General features: G+C 50.3%; 1 protein-coding gene across 2 annotated transcripts in view; it reads right to left on the bottom strand.

The window, feature by feature from the left end:
* Positions 1-901: 901 nt before the first annotated feature.
* RPH3A (rabphilin 3A) overlaps positions 902-21,594 on the bottom strand; it is a 273,976-nt gene continuing 253,283 nt past the window's right edge. For both annotated transcript variants that reach the window (XM_047827852.1, XM_047827851.1), the window contains exons 13-21: positions 21,453-21,532; positions 18,052-18,126; positions 16,533-16,642; positions 13,171-13,297; positions 9,674-9,730; positions 8,816-8,970; positions 5,128-5,209; positions 1,888-1,984; positions 902-1,087 (exon numbers count right to left, since the gene is read on the bottom strand). In XM_047827852.1, the coding sequence (XP_047683808.1) occupies positions 957-1,087; positions 1,888-1,984; positions 5,128-5,209; positions 8,816-8,970; positions 9,674-9,730; positions 13,171-13,297; positions 16,533-16,642; positions 18,052-18,126; positions 21,453-21,532 (914 nt within the window). In that variant the 3' untranslated portion in view covers positions 902-956. The remainder of the gene's footprint in view (positions 1,088-1,887; positions 1,985-5,127; positions 5,210-8,815; positions 8,971-9,673; positions 9,731-13,170; positions 13,298-16,532; positions 16,643-18,051; positions 18,127-21,452; positions 21,533-21,594) is intronic.

The following is a 21,594-nucleotide window of genomic DNA, read 5'->3' as shown; positions in this document are numbered from 1 at the left end:
CCCTGCCGGCAGGAGTGGAAGTTTTGAGAAGCACGGCCCAACTGGGACTTCCAGGCTGCGCCAGTTTGGGTCAAGCTGGTGAGGGGCGAGGCTGGGTGAAGCCCTTGGAGAGAGAGAAAGGAGGAGGGGAGAGAGATGGACAGGGAGAGAGGAGCGTGAGGAGGTGAGAGAGTTTGGTGGGGTGTAGGGCCCAGGAGAGGGTAAGGGAGGTCGAGGGACAGGGTGGGGGCGCTAGAGAAAGGGTGTTGGGTTTTGCTAGGAAGCAAGTGGGGGGGGCATCCTGAAAGAGGAGGCTACCAGATCCCGTTGGGTGTTCCGTGCGCCCATTTCTTGATGCATCTGGAGCCAGGAGGCCGTGTTCCTAGTCACCGGGGAGTTTAAACCCAGTGGTCTGTTTTCCTGGCCATCTGCGGGGGGCGGGGGGTAATGCTGTGAGGGGCAGCCTGGCCTGGATGCTCTGTTTCTGCCCCAGTGCTGGTCCTCACAGCCTTGTCCGGGTCTACTGACAACTGAGGATATACGCAGACACGACACAGGAAACGCAAGTGTTGTGTGTGTGTGTGTGTGTGTGTGTGTGTGTGTGTGTGTTCAAGGCTAGGAGAGTCTAAAAACAGTTCTAAATGACGAGGAACCTTTGCCGTTTACCCAGAGAGGTCATTAAATTCCAGCCTCCTTGTCAAAATCGCCCCATCCCTCTCCCTGCTGCCCCATCCTAGAAGGACCAGAGAGGGGCTGCACTCAGGGCCTGCACCACAGCATCGCAGAGGGAGGGAGAAGGTCTTTGGCAGTGGTGCCCAAGGCGGCGGGGGGGGGCACCTCAAAGGCAGGTGCAGGGAGGGGAGGGGCGGAGGAGGCGGAGAGAAGAGGGACCAGAGTGCAAAGGGCAGCTGGGGTAGGCGGGTGGGTGAGCTGGCATGGGGGTGGGGCGTGGAGCTGGGGACCTGGCGGGGGGCATCCTAATCGCTCGACACGTGGTTCTCATTCTGTAGCTGGTGCCAACGCTCAATCTTCTTGTCCTTGTTTTTCAGACACTCGTACCAGTGTTTTAAGCGCTCTCCCTTGGCTGAGATCCCCAGCTGGCAGCCTCCTGGAGGACGAGATAGGGAGACAGGAGCAGGCGGTCAGAGCGGAGAGATGCGTGGGACTCTCACTCTGGACCCAAGTGTCTATCTGGGGAAAAACTGCCACCAAGAAGTGACCCCTCCAGCAACCTGGGATCCTTCTCTGTGGGGGGCTGTCGTAATGACGCTGTGGTTACTGCTGGCCTTCTCTGCCTGTGCACCAGCTCCTCAGGATCCTGCCATGGCTTCCTATTGTAGCATCAGGTCATAGCTTCGCGGCCTCATCTTTAAAGACCTTCTGTGAGTGACCACCCCGCCCGGCGAAACTTCTCCCCACTCCTTCTGGGTACTCCACACCGTGGCCTATGCTGCGGCCTTTGCCCGGGGCCCCCTCCCTTGCCCCGTGTTTACCGGTTGTTCTTCCTCATCATTTGAAGGGATGCTGGGAAAATTAGAACTTTCCTCCACGACTTGCAAACAGATCAAGGAGACTTCCTTTGCGCCCTGTTTTCTGAGGCCACAGACCCCACTCTCCTCTGTGATTCGATTATGCACTAAAGATGATTTGTGCAGCACATAACCAATCGTGACCCAATCGCCCAGCTCTGTAAGCCCTTTCCTGTGAAAGCATCCCCACGTTGGACCCAAACCAGTACCATGGGTCCTGACTTGGTGTTTGGGCAATGTAGCCACAAAAGACAAAGAATGCCCTGACCCGCCCCTCCCCCCGCCACCCCCCCCTCCCCCCCCCCCCCCCAGAGAAGCCTGGGTAAGGCTCTTCTCTCCCCGGAGGATGGGCTTTTCTCTGGGAGCTGGGAGCACTCACCGATGTAATCGTTGGATTTTCCAATGTCGTAGTCCCAGACCGAGATGTCCAGGGACTTCTTCGCCAGGTCACTATGTTTGATGTCATAGAAGAACTCCTGGTTGCAGCAGAGGGAAGACAGGTGAGTGAGAGGGTCCTGAGCCCTTAGAATCAGAAGCTAAGAGGCTGAGCCCTAAGGGTTCGTGGACCAACGGGAGGCCCTAGAACTGGGCATCTGGGAGCAAGGGGGCCCTCCTGCTCGAGCCTTTACCCCAGGCCTGACAATCCCCTTTCAACAAACACTCTGTATAACGAAGTCCCTCAAGCCCTCAATGACTCTGTTTGAAACAGGAAGGCTGATGGGGCTTTTCTAAGAGAGTTGCTCCTGGCCAAGTTTACTTGAAGGCAGATGGCCCATGAAATCAGTCCTTCCATTCTGGTAGCTTCTGAAGTGGGTTTTCCTTTCACTCCATCATTTAGAGATTAAGGATAGTCGAGGGCCCTGAGGCTAACGTGAGGGACAGGTGCTTAGGTTTCCAGATAATCTGACTTTTATATAACGTTTCTGCCTAACTATAAAATTCATTCACATTCACCATTAAAACAAACAAGGAAGCTAAAATAAAATAAAACCTAAACACCAAAACTTGCAGTCTAACCACCCAAGAATAGCCACTGTCAACATTCCCTGTGTGTGACCACATTAAAGTATGTTTTTAAAAGTTAATATGAATATTCATTTGAGTATTATATGAAACATTTGAATATTCTATGAAATATAAAATAAATATACTGCACTATGGCCTTCTTTTCCCATTTTGTAACATATGATAAAAACCAGCTTAGCGGGGCGCCCGGGTGGCTCAGTCGGTTAAGCATCCGACTTCAGCTCAGGTCATGATCTCACAGTTCGTGAGTTCGAGCCCCGTGTCGGGCTCTGTGCTGACAGCTCAGAGCCTGGAGCCTGCTTCACATTCTGTGTCTCCCTCTCTCTCTGCCCCTTCCCTGCTCATGCTGTGTCTCTCTCTGTCTCAAAAATAAATAAACATTAAAAAAAAATTAAAAGAAAAAAAACAGCTTAGCATGTTAGCAAATCTTTTTCTGCATCACCATTTTAATGGCTTCATTTAATGGTTGTGTGGCTGTTCCTTAACCTAATGCCCAACAGTTGAGTATTTAGGTTGTTTCCAACTTTCCACGCCGTTAATGATATGAGAAAAGGCAAACAGCAACTAAGTCATTGCGTACATCTATGACAGCTTACTTAAGATAAATTCCGAGAAATGTCTTTCTGAGTTTGTAAAATTTTAAGATAGAGAGCAGTGGGCGTATTCTGTGATGTCATCTGTGATCAATAAGAAAGCAAGCCACAGGGGCGCCTGGGTGGCTCAGTCGGTTGAGCGTCCAACTTTGGCTCAGGTCATGATCTCGCGGTCCGTGAGTTCGAGCCCCACGTCAGGCTGTGTGCTGACAGCTCGGAGCCTGGAGCCTGTTTCAGACTCTGTGTCTCCCTCTCTCTCTGACCCTCCCCCGTTCATGCTCTGTCTCTCTCTCTGTCTCAAAAATAAACGTTAAAAAAAAATTAAAAAAAAAAAAGAAAAAAAAAGAAAGCAAGCCACATACGTATTTGTTTTGTATACTTATAAATTCTGGAAACGGATAATATACAGTTACTTTGGAAGAAGACAAGTAGTTGATAGAGGCTGGGAAAGGAGGAGGATTTTGACTGGATACCTTGGGTCCTTTAGGAATTTTCAAATATGCGACTATATTACCTGTTCCCCGAATAAATGGAATTTAAACTTAAAAACTGTAAGGCTTTTGGAGTAGTTTCACAAACATCCCTTGGGAAGTCAGAGTGGTTTGTTCTCGTGCGCATGGCGTGTACCTTTCCCCACAGGCTCACCAACACCCGTATCAACATTTTACGGTATTTTTATGCCAGTTTGTGACGAGTATGGTGTCTGGCCTTGTTTCATACTTTATTGTTAATGAGGCTTATTGGTTGTCTGCATTTCTTCTTCAGTGACTTGTTCAGACTCCAGGAGAGGGTAGGGCAGGTCGGCAACAGTTGCCAGTTGGTTCCTGACTCAAAATTCCTGAGTCTGAGTTGGGGTCCAGCTGAAAGAGGGACCTGGGAACGGGGTGGGCTGAACTACTGGCCAGGGATGCTCTGAGCTCTGTTTACACAGAACATTCTCCACGCACGCCCATACAGGCACATGCATTTTTAAGAACAAAACAACACAGAACACCTGTACTGTAGTTTTCTTTCCCTACTTTCCGACATTTGGTGAAAATCCATACTCGCAGGCTCTGACCCAACATCAGATCATTATATTCAACGTATATTTCCGGACGCCTACCATCTGACAAAACTGTCAACAAATGATGCAGAGGGACAGGGTAAGACGCGGGGGCAGGTAAAGCCTGGAAACACAGAGGAGAGCGTACCTGCAGGGGTTACCACCCCAACTCCTGAGGGATGAGAAGGAGTTTGCCAGAAAGGAAAAGAGAGAGATGGAAGGCCAGAAAAAGGGAGCAGCGAGGGCAAAGGCTACGAGACGTACCAAGGACCCGTGTGAGGTTACTGTGACCTGAGAAGGGGAGTCAAGATAGGGCAGGGGTGGGACGTGAGTTCGAAAGGGTTTGACTGTCACCCTAAGAGGTGGGGGGGCCACTGCTGGGTGAAGCAACAGGGATGACAAATCCGGATCCATTCTTTAGAAAGCTCATGTTTAGGTGGGCCAAACACAAGGGAGTGAGGCAAGAGTCTACTGCAACAGTCCAGACAGAAAATGCCAGACAAGTAACACTGAGACAACAGGAAGGAGCACATTCAGAGGGTATGTAGACAGTGGCCTTGCGGGGACTTGATGCCCAGGATGGACATGGTGGGTGAGGGAGAAGAGGGAAGGGAGCGCCAGCTGGGTGGATGGTAAAGGGCATCACTACCCCCATTTATTTCCTCAAATTTCAGCACCACAAACTATTAGAATTGGTAAAGACATTGGAGGTGATTTCCTTTCAATCTCTCTCCGAATGCAGCTTCTTCCTATGGCATTCCTAATCCATAGGCTTTTGTCTTAGGCTTGATTCCCTCTGGTGACCAGGAACTCATTACCTATCCTTTAGCTAATTCAAGTCGATCTGTGAGAAAAAGTTTTCTTGACGTGCTTTACAACGTCCTAGTAGGGAGCGTGCTCCTCTCTCGCATCTAGGAAATCTCTCAGAGCATGACAAAAAATGGGGCAGCCTCACCTCATTAAATTCAGGATTCAAGGTTTTCTTCTTTATTTGAGTCTTGTGTTTGGCTTTCTTTCCCATGTCCGGTTTCAGCCAGCTGAGAGGAGACAGAAATGCTATTGTGGATGACGTTTAACGAGTAAGAGCAGACTCTTGATGACCCCAAAGGTGCCGTCCAGCGTCAGGAGAGTAAATGAACAAATCAGAAAGCGAATCAACATTAACAATGGCCAACGTGCACTGGAGCATCTACCGGGGACTGTGCTAAGGACCGTAGGTACATTTAACTCTCAACAAACCCTAGACGGTGGAGTTACGGTCACCTGTTTTACACACAAGGAAATTGAGCATCCAGAGTTGAGACACGTGCCTCCGGTCACACAGCTGGGGACTTGACCCAGCTGTTGCCTATGGAGTCCACGCTCTTAGCCAGTACTTTCTCCCAAGGGATCAGATTGAAAGCCTAGACGGTGGTGACTGGAGTCTCACTATTACCCCTTAGACTGCCCCCAAGTCCTGGGGAGACGGTGACTGTGTAGACAGAAAGGAGAAGAAGCAAATCTGATTATAGTAAATCCTGCTCAAAACTGGTCGGTGGCTCCCCCTTCGACCTCAGGGTAAAGTTCAAAATCCTTGATGTGGCCTTTAAGGCGCCGTATGATCGGGTCCGTGCCCCAGCCCAGCCTGGTCTTGTGCCATGCTCTTCACTCCACTCCCCATTCACTGTCCTTTCCACCCCGGGGCCTTTGCACATACCATTACCTCTGCCTAGAAGGCTCTTCCCCAGTGTAGGCACAATGCCTGGCACATAGTCGGTGCTCAACTAATTTCTTCTGGGAAAATATATAAAATAGGCCAACAACTCTTGGGAGTGGGGATATTTGGATTCGGATTAAAGCTATCACTCGCTGTGCAACTTTGAACCTGACTGTAGCTCTGGCATACCCCAGTTGCCCAATCTCTAAAGAGGGCAAACGTTTTTTTTTTTTTTTTTCTTACTGACAGAAGGGTTTTGGAGGACAATTTATTTTATTTATTTATTTCTATTGAAGTATAGTTGACGTATAATGTCCCATTAGTTTCAGGGGTATGACACAGCGACTGGACAAGTCTCTGCTTCTACCGTGCTCACCAAACCTGTCACCATACGACACGATTGCAACACCATCGACTCCATTCCATACGCCGTACCTGTGATCCCTGCGACTCATCCATTCCATGACTGGAAGACTGTACCTCCCACAGCCCGTGAGGATAATTTTATTCATCTGTGAATTTTACTTTGTAATGTTTATTTATTTTTGAGGGAGAGAGACATACAGCACAAGTGGGGGAGGGGCAGGGAGAGAGAGAGAGGGAGACACAGAATCTGAAACAGGACCAACTGAGCCACCCAGGCGCCCCGGGGATACTTTTCAAGAAGAGACACAAAGTTGGTACTGAAAGTATGAGGTGCTGAGCAACGATAAAGATAAGATTGGGGCGCCTGGGTGGCCCAGTTGGTTGAGCGTCCGACTTCGGCTCAGGTCATGATCTCACGGTCCGTGAGTTCGAGCCCCGCGTCGGGCTCTGGGCTGACGGCTCAGAGCCTGGAGCCTGTTTCCGATTCTGTATCTCTCTCTCTCTCTCTGTCCCTCCCCCACTCACACACACTCTCTCTCTCAAAAAGAAACATTAAAAAAAATTTTTAAGAGATAAAATCAATTCTGATTTTAAAAATCTTTATTTGGTCTTAAACGGATTAATGGCCTCCTTTTAGCTTTCCCACAATGGCCACCAGGGCAGCCGTTTTACTGGTGACCTCAGCAAGGCTCCTTCTTCTGCAGAGATCGGGCAGACGAGAGAAGGGGTGGTAGGGAGAATTATTTAAGAAAAACAATTTGCACGTGGCTGGGATGTAACGGAGGGCAGGACAGTAGTCCATGAGCCAGTTTTCTCTATTGGACCGTATGAGAAAATAAATGCCAATGACTCCCAGAAATCAAACTCATCCCTGACACGTGGGTTCTTTTGTTCACTAACTCCTCATTCGAAGAAAATCTGAAGCAAAGTCCACACTGAGTTTTAGCCATGACCTGAAGGGAAGCATTGCTTTCGATTAGGGAAGGTAGTCAGTGGGAGGGAGCGTCTCCCAGGCCGGAGGGAACAATGAGGACCCTTTGCCGTGAGTAGGAATAGTGGTGGTGGTGATTTATAACCATAATGGCACATATTTATGGAGCACTTACTACGTACCGGACCCCACGAAAACACATCTCTCAGATCTCCAACCGCAGGGGGCAAAATTGGCTGACAAGCTGCTGGACTCTGATTTCACCCCGATGTTCCCACTGTGGCTGCGCTTGCCCTGGGCAGCTCCCGTACCTGGGCCGGCAGGGACAGGAGGCAGCCCCATTTCTGGGAGGTGCAGGGCTCCTCCGAGTGACTTTGCACTCCAGGATTCCCCACAGCCTGCGTCAAAACTTCCTCAGAACTGCACTTCAATCTTCGACTTTCCCTGCCCAACCGTCCCCCCTCCTCCCCACCTGTTTTCCTCTGACCCTCCTCTCACTCCCTCTCAAATCTTCTTCACAGGCCTGTTCCCCAATAGATCTCTTGCACACCTCACTTAGTCTTGGTGTCTGCTCCTTGGAGGAGAGAACCTCATGGCCAATGTTACTCTTCCTGTTTTACAGATGAGGACATCGAGGGCCAGAGATGTGAAGGCACTCGCCAAAGGTCACACAGCTGGAGAACACTGAAGACTACTGGCTCTAAGATTCAAACCCAGGCAGTCTGGACCCAGAACCCAGGCTTTCCACCATATCGACAGAAACACAACTTGCTTATAGTTACACAGCTAGGAGCTGGCAGAGATGGGAGAGGAACCCCACGTCTGATTCAGTGGTGGCCACGAGAACGCGCCGTTCTCAGCATAACTGACAGCATAACTGACCCAGGCCCCAGCTGCTGCACTTGGAAATCCAGCCACGTTCGTGCCAAGACCCTGCTCCCAGCTGATGACTGAAGGTGGCAGGGCCCACTCCTAGGACACATGGGACTCGTCTGGCGGCTGATTTGGGCCTTGAGGACTCGGACAGTCTCGCTGAACTTGCTTCTAGTATGCTTCCACTGGCTCCCACCTCCCCTCTCCGCTCTCGCACACACGGTGGCCTCTCCCACTCCCTCCCTGCTTTCCCCTCACTCAGGCATTTCTCCTAGTGAACCTTTGTCTGTCGAATCCCATCTTGGCATCATTCCAGAGGACCTGGACTAACACAGATAACACGTCTCTCTTACTCCCCATGGTGGCGATTACTGGAATAACCCAATTCTAAGGCCTTAGAGCATTTCCAGACTGCACCTGGGAAAAGCTGGAATTGCTTCTTCGGTGGTGAGGCTCTGGACTGCTGGAGGGATGTGTTGCTGATTCCAGGGGGGCTCCAAATGGGGTTACTGCAACTTGACGACTGCCTCTCTCCCACTGGAGAGTACAGAGTCACAAAACTTCTCATATGGGCAAGTGACACAGCGGTCTGACTGTCTGAGACCCCAGACTCACACTCTAGCCAGTTCTGGACATCACCTCATTGTGTGACCCTGGGCACACTCATTCCCTTCTCTGAGCCTCAACGTTCAATGATCTTGGGGAAACTCTCTAGGTTCTCCCTTTGCAATGATCTAGGACCCCGTCTGGGGTCCATTCACAGTCCCAATGACTCACAGCTTGACAAATGGATCTGAGTAGCCATTGGCATCCATGGCGGCCAGGTGCACGCAGCGTATGATGCCCACGATGAGGCCTCCCTGCTGTGTGCTGTACATGAGGGACACCAGGATCTTGCCGCGTTCCTCTATGTCACCAATTCGTTCCACCTGCTGTAGAAGAAGAGGGCATATGGGTCTAGGAAGGGGAGGGGGCCAGGCAACTGGACGGATGACTGGCAGGAGGGAGGAGCCTGTGGAAAGTAGGAGGCGCTGGCCCGCCCCAGCACGGTCAGCACCACGGACAGCAGATGCTCCCCAGTCTCCAGAGACCAGAAAGTCGGGCTAGCCATGGAGGCACCTGGGGGCCTGGGGCTTTACTCTGACTTAGACAAGGACAGAGCCCTGAGTGATTGGAGGTGGGGCTGGACCCTGGTTCCAGTCTGACTCTGAACTCAGATTTGCCTGAGTAAAACAGTTTTCTCACCACTGTAGTCCCTGGGGTCCCATGAGGGACCTGGGCAGAGGGCACAGATATGTAGCCCAACTCCAGCCCCAGCCAGCCTGTCCTAGGTCCCCATGGAGGGAGAGTGGCATTGCTTTAGTCCTGCAGAATTTTTCAGCAGAGCTTCTGCCAACAAGGCAGGGGAACTCAAGGGTGTGCCCCGGGTGTGAGAGGGTGGGCTTTCTTGGCCTTGGGGGCTCCAGACGGGAGGAGCATCCATTTGGTCTCATGTTCTAATGGGAAGGGGTACCTCTCTCATGGTACACCGACAGGCAAGTGGTTTTGGGGGAAAGAATAAGGAAGGGGCTGGGAGGGAGAGAAAAGAGAATTGGCAGATCCTGACTGCGGCTTCAATACCCACTGAGTGCTCACCTCCTCCTCATAAAGGGCCATGCCTCGGGCTGACCCGGTGGTTCCAGCACGCTTCATCTTAGAGGAAAGAAACAGAAAGGAAAGATAACATGAGTCTATGAGGCTCATCTCCTTACATGGGAAGGATCGGAAACCCACATTCTTCCATTAGCAGCCAGAGCCACGAGGGTGAGTTCTCCAAACTTCTGTGGCCCTCCAGCTCCCTTTCTTTTAGATAAAATTTATGTAATGTTAACCATTTGGCAGACCACGTTAATGCACAATAGCCTATGATGTAGGTTGTATTCCTATCCCATTTGACAGATGAGGACCCTGAGGGTCAGCGTGGTTAAGCCACTTGCCCGAGGTGACATAGCCAAGAAGTGGCAGGGCACCCCACTCATAAAACAGGTAAGATTTCATCTGCTTTGGCAGAATTGACACAGGGGGCTTGGGGTCTGAACCACCAGGTACTTCTCCCCCCTTGGTTCCTAAGGTCCTTTTGTGGGATTCTAGGACTCTGGGGAACACAATGTGGAAACCACTGCCTAAATCCAACCTCCCCACTATAGAGATGAGGAAAACGGAGGTCCGGGGCGGGGGTGGGGGGAAGGGACAGCACTTGCGAGGCCCCTGCTCTTTGTGGGGCATGTGGGGGTAGCTGGCGGTGGGAAGGTTAAGGACAAAGAGCAAAAGATGTCCTGTGGCGGCTCCAGGCCCCTGCCTGTCCCCGCCACCTCTGTGCCTCTGGGGCTGGCTGCACCCCTCACAGCAAGATGGGCAGGCTCGGGAGCAGATAAGCCAGGTGGGGGCCGGGCCACTGTCCTGACCAGCTGGAGTCACTGAGTGAGGGATGGAGGAGGAGGCCTGAAGAACCAGCTGTTTCTAGGAAAAGAGCCAGAGCCAATTCTTCACTCTTAGGATTGTCTTTAATGATTTATTTGGAGCCTGGCATTTGGGGCAAATTGCTTCTTGCAATTTTCCTTGCTCGGTCTTGTTCTTCTGCCTATGCTATAGAAACATGGTGCGGCACATGGGATATTCCATCCTCGGGCTGGCCATCTGGTGGGAGGATGCTGTAGGACTTCCCCTCCCGCCCCCCACGGAGTCCTTGTGGGGAGCTGGCCGCTGCCCAGGGGGAAGAGTCACACTGGTGGCTGCAGGAGAGCTAGGCTCTGGCCGGTGCGCGAGAGCACAGCCACTGACTTGTGGCATAACCTTGGCAGCTCGCTCCCCTCTGTGGGCCCAAGGTGGCCCATATGTAAAATGGGCAGGTTGTTTTGTCTCTAAAAATACAGAGTGCTGGGTCCCACCCCACCTCACTAAGTCAGGATCTCCAGGGAGATCCCCATGAATCATAGTTTAAGCTCTGGTTTAACATGTGGTTTAAACTCCGGTTTACAATTTGACAATACATTTCATATTAAAAAAAAAAAAAAAAAAAAGAAACTCCGGTTTAAAAATCTCCAGTTGAGAACTGTGTTCGCAGCCTCCGCTGTGCCAGCATCGCTCAACACCTCCAGCTGTGCTCCAGCCTAAGGAGAAGGCGGGCAAGTAGGGAGGTCTCCGTGCCAGGGCGCATACAAAGCAGACTGCTTGAAAATGGACGGAGGGGGGTGGGGGTGGGGGGGGTGGGAAGCCTCAAGGAAGCCACAGGTTACAAAAGCTGCTGGCAAGAGTGCGCCCTCTACTGGAGGGTGAAGAAACCTCATCGTCACAGGCCTGGCCCTGTGGCCTTGGGTGAAATTAGACATTATCAGAAGTCCACTGAACTTCTGATCCGCAAACTTCCTTTCCGCAATCTGGCGCGAGAAATTGCTCAGGACTTCAAAACAGATCTGCGCTTCCGGAGTGCAGCCATTGGACTTTGCAGGAGGCAGTGAGGCCTATCCCGCCGGCCTCTTTGAAGACGCTCCATGCCAAACGTGCAACATTGTGGCAAAAGACATCCAGCTAGTGCACCACACACACGGAGAAAGTGCTTAAGAATCCACTATGATAGATAACATTTGGAGGTGCCTCGGTGGCTCCGTCGGTTAAGCACCTGACTCTTGATTCTGGATCATGATCTCAAGGTTGGTGAGTTGACTGTGCCGATTCTGCTTTGCGTTTCTCTCTCTCTGTCCCTCCCCTGCTCATACTCGTGTGTGCTCTCTCTCTCAAAACTATCTAAACATTACAGAATTTTTTTTTTCTTCCTGTTATTGGTGGCTCTGAACGTTAGGTACTTTTTTTTTTTCCCCATGGGAATCAAAAGTTACCTGAGTATATGATTGCAAGGGAAAAAACAGGGGACAGAAATCAGGTATTAACAGTTTCTCCATTTTCATGTGTGTGTGAATTTTTAATACAAATGCAGAGACCTAAAGCATTAATGCAAGTGAACATGTTTCAATGAACACGATTCAGCAGCTTCAACTTTATAACGATTTTAAATAAACCAGTTACATTTTTCTGGACAATGCCAGCATTTGGATTTTTTTTTTTTAAACAAGGAAATTTCTTATTGACGGCAGCTAAACGGTGTTTGTGGCCTTTTTTTTTTTTTTTTAAATCACACGATAGATTCCCTCCATTCACCATTCTGAGTTGTCCTACAAGTCCTATCTGTTTTTTAATGTCGTCGGTCCTCTGTGCTGTTCCTGTAAGTTTGCTACTAAAGTACACTGAACTATAGAAAAAATTGAAAAAAATAAAAATCCCCAGTTGATTCCGAGGTATAGATTGGTATTTTCCAATCTCCAATTGGAGCGCCTTGGTTTGGTTCCTGTTTTTTTCCCAAAAGGCAAGCAGCACATAGCAGTAACAGCTCCAATGCTCTATAGGTAGTCTCAGATTAAGCCTTCAAAGACCTTATGAAGTTGGTACCTGCTACATTAGTCCATTTCACAGATGAGAAAATTGAGGCCTAGAGAGGTCAAATCATTTGGCTCAGATTATACTAGAAGTGCCAGAGCCTGAGTCTGGCTCCAGAGCCCATGTCTTAAGCACTATGCTACCCTGTCGCCCGCTGATCTGCGTGGTGCTTCGTGAATTCGTGACCGACAAGGGGGTGAGGCAGTATTATTTTCTACAATAGCAACAGTTAATTTACAAGTGGCTATTAGACCCTAGGTTCTGTTCTGATTGTATGTATCACACAACCGTCCTATGGCGAAAGTCCTGTTAGGATGCCCATGTTGTAGACTAGAAAATCGGAGGCTCAGAATAGTTCAGACCCTTGGCCAAGGCCAGGGACCAGGGAAATGGCAGAGCCAGGCTTTGAACCCAGACAGGCCACACTGCTGCACCACACTGCCCTTCTCAATGTCACCAAGGAGGACGCGGACGTCAGAGAAGTGATGTTGGTACAGGGTTGAAGAGCCAGGATGCCATCCCGATGTTGTGACCTGAAATCCCCCTCCCACCTCCACTGTCGGGCACCCTGCAGATCTATCACCCCCTTTGCAGGCCCCAGAGGAAGGCCTCAGCCCCCAAACTCTTCTCCCCCATCGCACCCTCGAGGCAAAGGCGCTCACCGGGATCACCCGCTCCAGGCAGATGTTGAAGTTCTTCCTCTGGTTAGGCTTCAGTTTCTTGAGTGAGAATCTGGTCTCACCGATAAACTCGTTATGGCCAAATTTGTCCTCGTCACAGACAGAGATCCTGCGATCAACATAAGGAAGGGGTGGGGAGAGAAAGAAGGGCCTATATTGAGCACCTACTATGTACTAAGAGCTGTGATTGATACTGACAAGGAATGTGTCGTGTGCATAGGAAAATTTCAGTTTCCTATTTTTTGAGCACTGGGCCAGGTACTTTGTTTCTTCCTTATTACCGTGTAACTTACAAGCAGTACTGTGTACAAATCTTAAATTTATAACTTGCTGAATTTTTGCATGGGTATACACTGATGTAACCACCACCCACCTCAAGATATAGAATGTTCTGGCTCCTGGAGGATCCTCAAGGTCCCTCCTTGTCATGACCTCCCTCAAAGATAAGCTTCATCTACATCTACAGGCATTTGTCATTTTCCCTGCTGTATAGTATTCCACTGTGAAACTATACCATAATACTTGTGCTACTGATGGGTACTTGCTTTTGATCCATTTCTAGTTTTTTTTTTTAAATTTTTTTTTCAACGTTTATTTATTTTTGGGACAGAGAGAGACAGAGCACGAACGGGGGAGGGGCAGAGAGAGAGGGAGACACAGAATCGGAAACAGGCTCCAGGCTCCGAGCCATCAGCCCAGAGCCTGACGCGGGGCTCGAACTCACGGACCGCGAGATCGTGACCTGGCTGAAGTCGGACGCTTAACCGACTGCGCCACCCAGGCGCCCCGATCCATTTCTAGTTTTGAGCTATTATGAAGAAAGCTGCTGCAATCAACTTTTTTCTTTTTTTTTTTTTCTAAAGGGGGGTGGCCTGGGTGACTCAGTCTTTAAGCATCCGACTCTTGGTTTCAGCTCAGGTCACGATCTCGCGGTTCGTGGATTTGAGCCCCGCGTCGGGCTCTGTGCTGACAGCTCGGAGCCTGGGGCCTGCTTCGGATTCCGTGTCTCCCCCTCTCTCGGCCCCTTCCCTGCTGGCACTCTGTCTCCCTCACTCTCAAAAAGGAAGAAACATAAAAAAAGGCAAGAGAAAACAGTGTTGTAATTAATCATCGGGGAAATGCAAAGCCAGAATTGCGACACCACGGCACAGCCACCAGAATGGCCAAAATGGAAATGTGTTGATGAGGATGGGGAGGACCCAGGACTCTCGTGCACTGCTGTTAAGAGTGGCAACTGGTACAATCTCTTTGGGAAACTGGCAGTTTTCTGTTAAAGCTGAACGTGCACATACACTACAAATCAACCCTTACTCTCCTAGGAAGAAAAGCATGCACAATATGTGACTCGAATGTTCCCAGCCGTACTATTGTAATAGCCCCCCAATGAAAACCAACCAAATGCCCCTCAGCAGTAGAACGGACACATAAAACTGTGGCATCATCACCCCAGGGGATACTAAATAGCGACAAGCATCAACGATCTACAGCCACAAGCAACAACTTGGGTGTGTGTCACAAACATAGTATTAAGTGAAAGGAGACAGACACAAAGGGTCATGTTGTGCCATCCCGTTTATGTAAAGTACAAAACCAGACTGAGTTCATTTGTCCTGTCGGAAGTCAGGACAGTGAATGCCCCGAGGGAGGGGTCCTCACTACGGGGTCGGTGCTGGTGGGGCAGGGAGTCTGTGGTCTTGGGAATATCCTCTTCTTGGATCCTGATGTGTTCACGTGGTAAAAATCCATCAATCTGTGCAGTTTTTTTTTTATGTGTGCATTTTTCTAAGTGGACGTTACCCTGCAATAGAAATGTTTACTTAACCTAATAGTGTAGCTGGGGGGAATGTACGTGGAACAGCCAAATTTGAAACGCCGTTTGTGCGATTTGTAAAATAAAACAAACCCCACAACGGCGGATACTATGAAGCAGCAAATGCCTGCTCACTTGGTTTCTATCCTAAGGAAACACCAGTGTGTATACACGGAAGCATAAAGGATACTCGTTGCAACTTTGTTGGTAATAGAAGCTGGAAACAACCTAAATGTCCGTCCACAGGGCGATGGCTGAATAAACTGGCAAACATTTACATAAAATTTAAAAACATGCCAGATAATACCACCACGGTGTATAGATGCTAGTTATGCAGCTAAAGCCTAAGGCATGCTGGGGAATGATACCCATAAAATTCAGCATGGTGTTTAGCCCTGCGAGGGAACGAAGAGAAGGAAAGGGCATAGAAGAAAAGCTTCGACCTGCTTCTGTGGCGCTTTATTTCTTGAAGATAATAATAATTTAAAAAGCAGCACATACAGCGGAAGAGTGCGATTTTCTAAAAGACCGAGTATTGAGTTTGTCGGTGTTTGTTTTATTACGTTCTACACTCTTCTGTGTCTTTGTAATATTTAAATTATAAAACGTTTTCAAAAACGTGTGATAAGCCGTTCTGTACAACTCTCCGAAGCAGTCAAATATTAGGCAGATCTAAATGTCTTCTCCTGGCTATAACGCCAAGATACATTGTTAAGAAAAAAAGGAAAGTTCCAGATCTATGCAACATGATACTTTATAGGTTCTGAACAGCGGTATGAATATGTGTTCACCCACAAAGGGAGGAAGCAGGCCTGGGCTGGCAGAGGGGGTTAACATTGAAAAGGAGCTTTGCCTTCTCTGTAATTTTTTTTTGTATAACAAAGAACGTGTATTCATTTATGACTTCTATAATTACAAATGCAGTTTAATAAAACACTGAAGAATATAAAATGGCACCAATATATTGTTAAGTAAGAGAGGCTAATTAGTTAATAGGATGGTCCATTTTTATAAACACTTAATTTTAATTTTTTTTAACGTTTATTTATTACTGAGAGAGACAGAGCGTGAGCAGGGGAGGGGCAGAGAGTGAGGGAGACACAGAATCCAAAGCGGGCTCCAGGCTCCGAGCTGTCACCACAGAGCCCAATGCAGGGCTCAAACTCATAGACCACGAAATCATGACCTGAGCCGAAGTCAGACGCTCAGCCCAGTCACCCAGGTGCCCCATATAAACACTTAATTTTAGAAGAACTGTTTGCACACACACGCAAGGTCACACGCATACACACACACACACACACACACACACACACACACACACACACAAACCCGAATGTCCAGACACCAAGATGTTAAGAGTTTTGTTTATCACTGTTTTCAAAAGTTTCTACCAGCAATATACTGTTTTTGTAGAAGTGGAAAAGAAAGGAAAAAGTAAGCAGATACATTTTCCAGAGCGGCCCCTGGCAGCTACAGACGTGTCCATCTACCCGGCCTCCATGTCCTGTCCGCCCACCCTCCTGCCAGGTACCTGAGCGTCCTCCTCTGCATGTCCTCGTCTGTGATGCCGTGATAGACAAGTGTCTCGTTCCACACGGGGTTCCGGGTGTTCCGCAGGGTTTTTGTACGAAGCTTGTTGGACTAGAGCCCAGAGAGATGGACAGACACCTGCCTCGGTGGGGAGCCAGCCCTGTGGCCCTATCCTTTGGGTTGATTGGGGGTGGGGGGTGGGCGGGTGATGTAGGAGTCCTCTCCCCTTACGAGTATCCAGGGGCTCAGATGTTCCCAAATGCATGTGTTCGGTGAGTGAGGGGCATCCTGTAGGGTGATGGCTACAGCCATCACCAATGCTGGACATTGGGCCACCCCTCCCTCCATGCACTGGTCCCTCTCTTTGAACTTTCCACTAAGATTAGAAAGCAGAGACACCTTCCTCTGAGGAAAAAAAATATGATTTATAGGCCAGAAAGGCAGAAATAAGAGTCCCCCGTTTCTAGGCAGTAAAGAAACAATTTCTGGGGATATTAAAATTGTTCCTTCTGTCTTCCTCCATGCCTGAATTCCTTAAGGGACAACGTTTTCATTTTGTTCTAAGAGAGAAGGCTAAAAACGCACTATGTCCAGAAGAGGTGGCCTGGTGACAAATCTAATTCATACTAACATGTAAATGACTCACTGGGTGCTTTGGCAAAACAAGTTTGGATTGAGGACAGAGCAAAGAGTCTCAAGGAGAATCGAATGTCACTGGGGAGTTAGAATGAGTAGTAGCCAAACACTTCAAAGTTTGGCCACAGCCAGGTGAGGGACTCTCCTTGATCCAAACAAAGAAAGGGTAAGAGAGAGAACATGCATGTGAATGCACGCACGTGTGTCCTCTTTTTGTGTGATGTGGCATTTCTTATTTGCAGAGATTTTTAACAGGCAGTTTCCCAAGACCACATAAGCGAGTGTGCGGTCGCCCTTGTTTTTAGGACATCCATATCAAATTAAGCCAACAAACCAGAAAACAAAACTCAAGAAAGCACCCTTTCCTTTCTAGCCTTGTCTTCTGAGTGGGTCAATCCAAAGGGAGGAGAGTTAACTCCATTTTCCCTTCCCAGGGCAAGGTCGCGATATACTGACTTTCACTCAGTAACAGAACATTTTCTCAAATGCTTAGCCCCACAGCCTGGCGAGAGTTATTCATTTCTGTTAAGAGCTGAGAAGTCTTTGGTTGGGACGTAGTGAGTGGGGGAAGTGAGCCACGGTCAGCACTGGGGAGCCACTGAAGGTATCTGAGCAGGTGGACCGCATAATCAGGGCTTCTGCTCCCCGCTGGCCTTGGGCAGCTCCTTGGATCCCAGGTTCCTGGGCTGGAGAAATGGGCGGAGCACCTGCCCCTTGGGGAAGAACGACTCCTGTCTGTCCCTTACCCCTTGCAAGGACTTTGCCGCTCAGGGAGGAGGGGCGCTGGGGCCAGATAAGGCTATTTTAGGCTCCGGGCTGGGAACCTTGGGTGCCTGCCAGGGCCCATGTGCCCAGCCTGCCGAGAGGCCCGGGCCATATGGTACCTTGCTGGCTCCCGGCAGGAGATGCAGCTTAACGTAAGGATCAGCCAAGCCGTTGGAATCCATGGGCTTCAGTCCCTGCAAGAGAACAGGCAACAGCATGAGGGCCTCGGGAGGGCCTGGCACTCAACCGTCATAGGCAATGGACACAGCCCCTGACATCTGTCCTGCCCATCGGTCCACCCGTGTGCTTCCTCTTCCAAAGAGAGAGAAGGGAAGTGAAGTCTCTTGGAAAGAACGCCGGAATCAGGCAGACAGGATTTGAAGCCTGGCCATGTGTGACGCCTTCCCAGCTGTGTGAGTTTGGGCACGTTCCTTAGCCTCCCTGAGCCTCATTTTCCACATCTGTCAAATGGGATGACAGTATCTGTTTCATGGAGCGGTATGACTTCAACACAGTTATACCTGTAAAGTGCTGGGCACAGAGCCTGGCCCACGGTAACTGCTGCGTTAAGGCTGGACTGTTATTTCCTCTTCTTTTTTTTCAACGTTTATTTATTTTGGGGACAGAGAGAGACAGAGCATGAACGGGGGAGGGGCAGAGAGAGAGGGAGACACAGAATCAGAAACAGGCTCCAGGCTCCGAGCCGTCAGCCCAGAGCCCGACACGGGGCTCGAACTCCCGGACCGCGAGATCGTGACCTGGCTGAAGTCGGACGCTTAACCGACTGCGCCACCCAGGCGCCCCTCTTCTTCTTTTTTTAAAAAAAATTTTTTTTCTTAATGCTTATTTATTATTGAGAGACAGAGAATGAGCATGGGCGGGGCAGAGAGAGAAGGAGACACACAATCAATCCGAAGCAGGCTCCAGGCTCTGAGCTGTCGGCACAGAGCCCAAGGCGGGGCTTGAACTCACAAACCCGTGAGATCATGACCTGAGCCGAAGTCGGACGCTCAACCGACTGAGCCATCCAGGCGCCCCAAGGCTGGACTGTTATTTCTGAGATGGGAGGCGATGTTCCAGAACAGGGAAGATGGGAGAGGTGGAGAAGCTGGGGAAAGAGGGCTTGAGTTCTGGCCCTGTCCCCTGTACTCATTTCTGAGACCTCAGTTTCTTCACCCATAAAAAGGGGATCACCATGTCTGCCTGGCCCCCCTCACAGGGCTGGAATGAGGCTCAAGGGAGACACTGTGGGGGAAGGGAGTTTGGGGCAGGGATTACACTGGGCTTGTTTATATGAGCAACCCCAAATTCCCAGGGCCCAGACACATTCTGTCAACTTCCTAGGCCCGGGCTGGGCAGACGTCTCTCCTCTGGGCTCCCACTGTCCCTTCTCACAGCCCTAATCCCAAAGTCATGCATCTTTGTGCACCTGTTTCCCTATCTGTTCATGTTCTTAGGAGATGAAGACCTCTCCTACGAAGGGCGAGCTCTGGGCCCCGTACTAGCGAGTGCGGACAATGTGGAGACGGTAACACAAATTGGGGTGCAAGGGGGAGAGCTCGCAGAGCAGCATCGTGGGTAAGAACGCAGGCTCCTGAGCTGGACTACACTGGTTCAAATCCCAGCTCTGTCACTTCCTGGCTACGTGATCTGGGCAGGTCCCTAATCCCTCTGTGCCTTAGTGTGTCCGTCTATAAAATGGGGATGATGATGATAGACCCTTCCTCACAGGTTGCTGTGAAGGTGAAGGGGAACACAGTAATCTGTGGAAAGCCCCGGAGGGTGTGTGATCCTCAGGAAATGCTACGGCCACAGTTTCTTGGCTGTTTCCCCAAAGTGAGCCCCAAAGCAGGGCCAGCCCTTGTTCACTCTGGGATTGCCAGCATTCGGGACAGTGCCTGGTACAGAGGAGGTATTTAGCAGACGTTTCTGGAATGACTATTGGGGTTCCAACGCTGCAAACTGGCAGACGCTGTGCCTTTAAACTCTGAATTTGAACGTCTCTGTTTGGGGCCTGCTCAGTCCAGTTGACCACAGTCACCATCACAGCCGAACATCTCACGCACCTTCCTCACCTCCGTTACCAGCCCGGCCCGAGAGCGTGTGAGTTTTCTGTGGCCCTGTCTCCAGGGGGCTGGCATGGTGTGGCATTCCCCCATTTCTGGAGCTGAAAGAGGGGACTGAATGCCTGGGCATTGAGCCAGACTCAAATCTAGCTCTATCCCTACCTGCCGGGCGACCTCAGGCTTTAACCTTTCTAGGACTCAGTTTCCCCATCTGTACAATGGGGCTAATAATGATCCCCACCTCGGAGGTTCCCAGGAAGATATAATGAGATCATGAATGTGCTTACCTCACGGTGCTACTGGAGGCCGGGGGTGGGTGCAAGCACGTGCTTGCTACGGTGACGGATACAAAATACACGCTCAATGCCTCTTCCGAAGACGCGACCTGGGTGTGTTGACCCAGGAGTGGTGCCAGGCACTGCTGAGCCTCGTTTATATCCCAAACTGGGGCGTTAGGCAAGTGAAAAGGGGGGCTTTTAATCATTACAGCATCACAGGCGTGGCCAGGGACTGTCCTGGGCAGACGGGAATATGTGGCCACCTTCTTCTTAATACTCAGTCATCCTTGGGACGCCTCGCTGGCTCAGTTGGTTGGGCGTCTGGCTTTTGACTTCGGCTCAGCTTATGATCTCACAATTCGTGACATCAAGCCCTGCATCGGGCTCTGCGCTGACAGCGTGGAGCCTGCTTGGGATTCTCCCTCCCCCTCTCCGTCCCCCACACTCACACACTCTCTTTCTCAGAATAAAAAAAAAAGTACTCAGTCATCCTTACGGGAGAGACACATTATTATCCCCTATTTACAAATGGCACACTGAGGCACAGAGAGGCGAAGTAACTTTCCCCAAATCACACAGCCAGGAAGCAATGGAGCTGGTATTTGAACCCGGCAGTCTGCTTCCTGAGCCTTGTTTCTTGTTTGTTCTTCCACGTGGACCAGGCTTGCAGTGGGGGAAACTCTGGTCAGTTACTTTCTGGGATCTGCACTGGCATCTCCAGCTTTCCTTGGGGTCTGGGGTTGAGTCCGCTCACTCCCCCAGGGGCCCGCAGCAGGGAGATGTCCTTGCATCTGCAACAATGGTTCCCCTGCCCCCACTCCAGCTGCTGCTCCAGCCCGACAGTCACATCAACAGAAGGAGCCCTCGGTGGGCATGTCAGCTGTCAGGTCAGGCTGTCACCGCTTCCCCGGGTGGCGCCTCTTGGGCAGATTCCAGTTCTGCCCTTGAAGCCTGGCTGCCTCTGCTCCCGGGAGCTACAGATCAGTGAGCCCCTCCCCCCCACCAGAGACCACCCCTGAAGAAAGTCCTCCAAAGGAAGTGGCCACGGTTAATTCCTGCCCCTTTCTCATTACCGTCACAGTCACAGATCAACAGGCCTGGTAACCCACGCCAACCCCGAGTCCCCTAGAAATGCCAGGGCATCCTAAGCGGTCCCCAGCTGGGCCTCTCACCTACCTTGGCTTTTATGATGGTGCAGTGCAGGGAGCTGTTGTCCTGGTCGTAGAGAAGACTGAACTCCAGGGCACCCAGGGTGGCTGAAGGGGGCAGAGGCAGGAACCGAGAGAACATTCATTCAGTCACTCAACAAACATTTCCT

This window comes from Prionailurus viverrinus, chromosome D3, assembly GCF_022837055.1.
Source record: "Prionailurus viverrinus isolate Anna chromosome D3, UM_Priviv_1.0, whole genome shotgun sequence".
In the NCBI taxonomy this organism is placed as follows: Eukaryota; Metazoa; Chordata; class Mammalia; order Carnivora; family Felidae; genus Prionailurus; species Prionailurus viverrinus.
The sequence above is the reverse complement of the archived record's forward strand: the minus strand, read 5'-3'. Positions and strand labels throughout refer to the sequence as shown.